The 7258-nt window shown below is 51.5% G+C and overlaps 1 protein-coding gene across 1 annotated transcript; it reads right to left on the bottom strand.

Moving 5' to 3' along the window:
• Window positions 1-778: 778 nt before the first annotated feature.
• TMEM82 (transmembrane protein 82) lies at window positions 779-7006 on the bottom strand. The gene is made up of 6 exons (XM_036742508.1): window positions 6674-7006; window positions 5749-5821; window positions 5194-5368; window positions 4061-4478; window positions 2850-3037; window positions 779-1293 (listed from the first exon to the last, which is right to left on the bottom strand). The coding sequence occupies exons 1-6, from the start codon at window positions 6750-6752 to the stop codon at window positions 1198-1200; spliced, it is 1029 nt and encodes a 342-aa protein (XP_036598403.1). The 5' UTR covers window positions 6753-7006; the 3' UTR covers window positions 779-1197.
• Window positions 7007-7258: the final 252 nt, after the last annotated feature.

Here is a 7258-nt window from a genome sequence, read left to right as displayed (position 1 = left end):
CTCAGAGAGGGAACACGATGATTTCTTTAAGCATTTGAAAGGCTATGCTTTGGGAGAGGGGTTTGACTTCACAGATATTCTCGGAGTTGCTAGGGTCTTTCTTTAGCCGTCATCTAGTCCAAGAATTCCTTCAACAACCTACTGGACCAAGAAGCCACACTCTAGAAGGAGTCTTCTAGAGAGGGTGAACCCCATTCCTTCCTGAGTCCCCCCACTCCACTTTGGGACAGCTGTTACCATGATGGAGTTTCTCCTTATGACTGGTTCTTCATGGGCCCACAGGGCAGGACAGGACTAAGCAGGTATAAATGGCAGAGGGATCTGGAAGACTTCCTGACAATAAGAGCCGTCCCAAAGCGACGGGGTGAATTCTTCATTCCTGGAGGTCCTCCAGTGAAGGCTGGATTACACTTGTCCAAGATGTTATAGAAGGAATTTCTGCTCAGCGGTTGGACTGGGAAGCCACTGAGGACCTGTCCAACCTGGAGATTCGGCTATATTCCCCACAGCTCTGGGTACACTGTAAATAATTGCTACCCTCAGACCATACCTATCTTATTGTTACAGTTACATTTCTGGGGCAGTATCTTCATCTCTAGGTTCGACTCCTCTCCCTCCACAGCCAGGCTGCAGGTTCTGAATTCTATTCTTCCACCAACTGGCCCTGTAACCTTGGACAAGTCATTGGCTCCCTCTGGACTTATGTTCCCCACACCTGCCCTGGATGGTCTCTAAGAACATTTGAGCTAGAAAGGGCTCTGTGATAACACATTGTGGGAACAGTCTGAATATTTTATTTCTTATGGGACAGGGAAGGGAGGCCAGAGAGGGGGTAGTACAAGATGCTTCCCACCACCAAGCACCATCAGCCCCCCAGTTTCTCCCTCCCAAGGGGGCAAACAGGGGATACTATCAGCAGCTTATCCTTGGTCCAAGGACCATAATACCAAGTTTGAGCTGGGCTCTCTCTCCATCCTATCCCAGGCCTGGCTCCGATTTGGAAACTCCACCATTTCCGAAGAGCCCTTTCTGCAGGCCAACAGAGCCGCTTCCTTCTGGAACACGGAAGGGTCCTAAGGTGGCCCCGCCCAGCAGGGCTACGTCTCCAGCTCCATCCTTCTAAGACCTCCCCCGCAGTAGGTCAGTCCCTGTTGGGCTCCAGGTCCTGGAAGAGCCCACACTTCTGCCACCCTGGTCTTAGGAATGGGCTTTATCTTTGGAGAGGTGGGGCTGAGGTTGAGCTTCTGGCTTCGCCTGCCTGGGTGCTGCCACAGAAGGTATCTGGGAGAGAGCCTGAGCAAGAGAGAACGAATGAGAGACAGCTCCCTTTAATGCTAGGAATAACGAGAGTTAGCAGTAGAGAGCACCTGAAGGTTTGCAAAGCACTTTACAACCCATTATCTCATTTACATCATATAGCCATCCTGTGAGGAAGGGGGTTGTTGTTCAGTTGTGTCCAACCCTTCGTGGCTCTATATGACAAAGGTACTGTAGTGGTTTGCCATTTTCTTCTGCAGTGGATTAAGGCAGATAGAGGTTAAGTGACTTGCCCAGGGTCACACAACTAGTGAGGATCTGAGGCCGGATTTGAACTCAGGTCCTGTGTTCTATCCATTGTGCCACTGGGCTGTCTCTAGGAATTCTGCATCTAAGACCTCATTTAAACCTCACAACAACCCACTGAGGTAGGTTGTCTCATCAACCCCATTTAGCAGATGGGGAAAATTGTTAAGCTTGCATAGGGTCCCACAGCTAGTATTTGATATTCGATCTGAGCTCCAAGTCTTTCTGATCCCCTAGTCCAACACTCTGGGATTCAAACACAGGTCCTCTGGAGTTTTCCCCTTACCCACGGTTCTTAAAGTGTGGTCTGGGGACCAATGAAGGTCCATGAGGTCAAAATTATTTTCATAATAACACTAAGATGGGGGCAGCTAGGTGGTGAAGCAGATAGATCACCAGCCCTGGGGTCAGGAGGATCTGAGTTCAAATTTGGGCTCAGATACTTACTAGCTGTGTGACCCTGGGCAAGCCACTTAATCCTGTTTGCCTCAGTTTCCTCAACTGTAAAATGAGCTGGAGAAGGAAATGGAAAACCTCTCCAATATCTTTGCCATGAAGATCCCAAATGAAGTCATGAAGAGTCAGATGTGACTGAAACAACTAAAAAAACCAATGATAATCCTAAAAAAATGATACTAAGTAATACTGCTGTATTAATTTACAATATAGGAAGTATCGATAGATATAACCCACATAAATAAAAGTTCTTTGGGAGGTCCTGAATAATTTTTAAGCTTTTAAACAGATTCTGAGACCATAGTTTGAGAACCACTACCCTATAGGCTAGAACGGGGGTGGGGAACCCGCGGCCTCGAGGCCACGTGCTGCTCTCTAGGTCCTCAAGTGTGGCCCTTCGACAGAATCCAAACTTCATAGAACAAACTCTCTAGGTCCTCAAGTGTGGCTGAAACCAAACTTCACACAACAAATCCCCTTAATAAAAGGATTTGTTCTGCAGAACTTGGACTCAGTCAAAAGGCTGCACCCAAGAACCTAGAAGGCCACGTGTGGCCTCAAGGCCACAGGCTCCCCCCCCACCCCTGGCCTAGAACCTCTCAGTTTCAGCTCCTAATCCTTGGGAATTGCACTTCCACCCAGTAGTATCAGGGGAACATTGCGGGGCACATCAGGCTGGTCTCCTGATATCCCCTCCCCCCACCTCTGTGTCCTGGATTCCTCATTTGCCCCCTCCCCTCCTCCCCCACCAAGATCATTGCTATGGGGAACATTCAAAGCTTGCAGTCTCCATGGAAGGATTTTGGACGTTGGGGGATCCCAGGTCTTACCTGCTTCTGACAGAGGTCAAGCAGGACTCTAGAACTAGCCAGGCACCAGAGCTCCCCAAAGAGGGAGATAACAACGCCCATGAGGTCCAGCCAGCGGCCGACAGTCAGCAGGAGGATGAAGAGGCCGCCCATTCGCACAAACACCGTCTGGTATTGGCTCTGTGTGCTCGGATGCTGTCGCTGCTCCTCTGTGTGACGGGCACAGTGTGACTGTCTGTCCCAGCCAGGACGCCCCCACCCCTGCTCCCCCCTTCACTTTCTTTGTGGATTCATGACCTCCCAGGTTTCCTCACTCAGCCAGTGACTCCTTCCTTCAATCCTCTACTCAACCAACACGAGTCTCCCGCATCTTCCTCCCTCCCATCGCTTCCAACCACATAAAGGATTTACCTTCTGAATATTCTCCTCCCGTGGTAAAAGCAATAGCTCAAATGTATAAAGTGCTTTAAGATGTGTTCGCAAAGTATTTTCTATGTGGTCTTCTCCAACCTGGGCAGCAGCCCTGGGAGGTAGGAGCTGTAAGTAACCACCATTTCATAGACTGCTTGGCCTTTCCTCTAAGCTCCACGTTGGATGGCATCACCCCATGCTTTTTCACTCTGTGGCTTCCATCCACTGTTACCTCTCTCTAGGTGGCTCAGTGGGTAGAATGCTGGACTTGGAGTCAGGAAGACAAGAATTCAAATCCTGCCTTAGACACTAGCTGTGTGACTCTGGCCAAGTCACTTAACCATTTCCTGACTCAGTTTCCTCATCTGTAAAATAGGGATGAATAATACCTCCTACCTCACTGGGATGTTGTGAAGATCAAATATAAAATGATTTATAAACCTTAAAGCACTATCAAAATGATAGCTATAATTAATAATATTAACGTTTCCTATTGAGAAATATAAAATGATGATGATGACGATTAATGTTCCATACAGGAGGCATCTTCCCAAGGCTCCCCCTTTCATGGCCTCTCCTTGTTCCCAGGCTCTTGCCATTCCCTTCTGGTGGTCCTTGCTTCCCAAGCTTCACTGCTTGAGGAGTTCCCTCAGAAATCCCCCTCCCCTATTATTCTTCATGGTCTTTGGACATCCCCCTCCTATGGCCACAAACCCCACAGGTTCCTGGAACCTACAGTGTTCCTCCCCATAATGCTCCCTGCAGATCTTTTCCTGGGTTCCCTTCTTCCCTGGCCTCTGACCCTGCCCAGGACCCCTCACCTTGCATGTAGATGACCAGCAAGGTGTAGCAGATGGTAAGTGGAGTCCAGAAGCGAACCGCCTCCGAGGTGGTCAGGAAGTCACGGTTGATGAGGGCCACGGCAGCCACATCACCCACCAGAAAGGCCACACGCAGGGCGCGGCCCAGCAGGGCAGGGAGGTCATGCCACTTCGCCAGCAGTGTCAGGCAGGCTCCGCAGTATTGCTCCCGGCTGTGCAGTTCATAGAGGCGGCAGACGTGACGGTAGAGGCGCTGGGCCCCACTTGCCAGAAGCCCCGCCAGCCCCAGACTGAGCAGCAAGTTGAGAGTCTGGTGAGGGGCCCCCTCCAGCAGGAAGCTCAGGCCACAGGTCAGCCCACAGCCCAGGGAATATTGGCACAGAAGAAATAGACGGAGGAACTCAGGGACCACTGGGCCCTGGAGTTGTGGGGAGGGAGGAGTAGGACATTGGCTCAGGCCTGGGGTTTCTCCATTATGGCCCACCCCGTGGAATCTAAACCCTTAAGCCCGTAAAAAACAAAGAATCTGAGAACCTCGAATCTCAGGATGTCCAAGCAAGGGAGAGCCCTTAGAACCTGGAATGGCAGAGTGCCCAGGACCCTTAGAGATAAACTAATTCAACCTCTTCATTGTATAGATGGAGAAACTGAGCCCCAGCTTACAGAGTTAAAGGCAGAACCGGGTCCCAAGTCTCATGGTTCTCAGCCAGTGGCACTCCATTTCTCCTTACTTCATGGCCTTCTTCCATCTAGGACCATTCTTCCATCTAGGTCCCTCTACCCAAAACTTACAAGTAAGACATCTTCCGCACAGATTGTATAGGCAGGGGAGTGGCCTCTGAAACTTGGCCTAGGAGGTTGCTCATACTAGTCCTTTCAGCCCCATGCCCAGGGTCAGGTGCTGACCCCACCATGACAGTTTGGCATAACCAGTATAGTCAGGTCTACGGACGGCATCCTGGGATGCTGGCCTTCATGCCTCTTCCTACAGAGTCAGGCTTGACCCAAGTCTCCCTGAGAGCTGTGCTCCCCCCTTCCCATTTTCAGTGCCTTCCACATTACAGAGCATATGGTCAGGTCACTGACAGTAGTGGGGAAGGCCCCCTGCCCAACTCCCAGTCCCTTGGTCTCACCTTGTTCAAGGTCAGTAGCATAGAGACTGCCCGGAGTGAGAACTCCAATACCACGAGGGCAGCCACTCGGACCCCAACCACAGTGAGGAAGGCTGTCAGCCCCACCAGGTTCAGGGGCTCCAGAAGGACCCACTGGGAAAGCAAGTACTCCTTTTCCTTCTTTCTCTTGGGATCACTGTGGGAGGGAACAGGGGAGAGCTCATGGGGTAGAAGCTCAAACATTAGGCCCCCCGCCCCAGGGACCCTCAGAACAACAGACAGAGCCTTTGAAGCATAGAAGGTTTGGACGGGAAAGCTCAGGCCCCAGGTCAGCCTACAGCCTAGGGAGTATTGGAAAGGACCCTAGGGACCCCTTAGACAAAGTACTTAATTTTTAAAACAGGAAAATCTGGAGCCCAGAGAGAAACTCAGTAACCCACATCTTTCCAGGGATGTATGTTTATCAGATAAATCAGGGCTTCCCCTGTGCCCCTGGGATTCCTTCTACCTCAGCCCAACCTCACCCTCAGATCAGAGAGATAGGAGGAAGGGGGAAGAAAAGAATGGGTCACTCACTTCACACAATAGATGAAGAAATAGATTTTCATCAAGCTGCCAAGAACAGAGACTCCACAGGCTCCAATCAGGCCTGAGAGAGGAGAGAGACAACGAAGTCGTTCAGCCCTAGGAAGCTCTCCCAGGGGAAGGGAGAAGAGATTTCAGGGAGAGAGTGAGGAAGACAGTAAGGTGGGGGAGGAGGGAGATGGGTCATAGGGGGACCAAAGGATGTAGACGGGGAGGAGGATAAGGCAAAGATGGGGCAGCAGGGGGAAAGGAAACTTGCCTCTGGGAGTGGGGAATAGATTCAGAAATGGGCATCGAGGTTGGGGAGGGGGATCCAGGAAGGAGAAGGAGAGAGGCTGGGAGAGGGGCACCTCAGAGGATCCTGGGGAGCTAAGAGAGGCATGGTGGAATTTGGAGATTCAGAGGGATTGTGGGGGACCCTGGGGAGTTGTAAACACAAGAAGGGACTCTAGGGAGATGTGGAGGGATGGGGGAGCCAGAAGGACAGAGGAATTACAAAGATTTAGGGGAAGGCCAAAGCAGTAGGGAGATGCACACAAGGAGCTGCAATAGACTTAACAAGGGGTTCTTAACCTGGGGTCCAGGAGCTTTTTTTTTTTTAGTAACTCTATTGAAATACAGTTGTATCCTTCACAATCCCGTGCATTTTATTTTGTGCATTTCAAAGCATTCTTCCAAGTAGGGGTCCACAAGCTTCACCAAAATGCGGAAGGGGTTAAGAACCTCTGAATTATCCTAGAGAGATGGGAAGGAATGGGGGCACCCCAGGGGTTTGGTAGAGACACAGAGAGAGGGGGAGGAATGGAGAAAGCCTAGGGGGAGCCCAGGGAGTTGGAGAGGGTTGGGGAGGACACCTAGGCAGTCCAGGGAGCTAGGGCAGACCCTGGCGGATGGGGATGGGGGATGGGTGACTAACCTTGCAGGAGGGAGTCCAGTAAGCCGGAGTCCCAGTCCAAGGAGGGCAGTGAAGAGAGCCAGGAGGTAAGGGAGAACATGGTGCTGGGGTGTCTGGGGGTGTGGGTAGAGGGGGAACTGCTCAGGAAAGCTCAGACCCTGAGGCAGGAAAGGGCGGGCCCTATGTCACCTGGGTCAAAGGTGGTTAGGGCTGATAAGTAACCGGAGGGGAAGGGAGAGGAGAGCGCCTACAGGCTTAGTGAATGATTGCCCAGCTGACCTGGGACGTGGGATGAGCCAAGATCAGCAAAGTGGAGCTGAGCCAGGGCTGGAGGGCAGCCACTGGATTCCTGCGCCCCTTCTCAGAGTGATCCCCCTTTTCCTTCCTCATTCTAAAGGGACAGGAAAACCCTCAGGCAGCTGAATGAGCTAATGGTGAACCCAGCACTGCACCCCACCGCTGGACTTTAACCCTGCCAACACTCCCAGGAGAGGTTGGTTTCCAAATATGCTCTCATGCTCCCTCACTAACCCCGAAGCGGTCATTGAGCCAGCTGGGCTGGGAGCCAGGAAGTCAGTGAGCCTTGGAAAGAACATGAGATCTGGA

The sequence above is a fragment of the Trichosurus vulpecula genome, chromosome 2 (genome assembly GCF_011100635.1).
Source record: "Trichosurus vulpecula isolate mTriVul1 chromosome 2, mTriVul1.pri, whole genome shotgun sequence".
Classification (NCBI taxonomy): domain Eukaryota; kingdom Metazoa; phylum Chordata; class Mammalia; order Diprotodontia; family Phalangeridae; genus Trichosurus; species Trichosurus vulpecula.
Note: the sequence above shows the minus strand (reverse complement) of the source record. Positions and strands in the feature narration are given on the sequence as shown.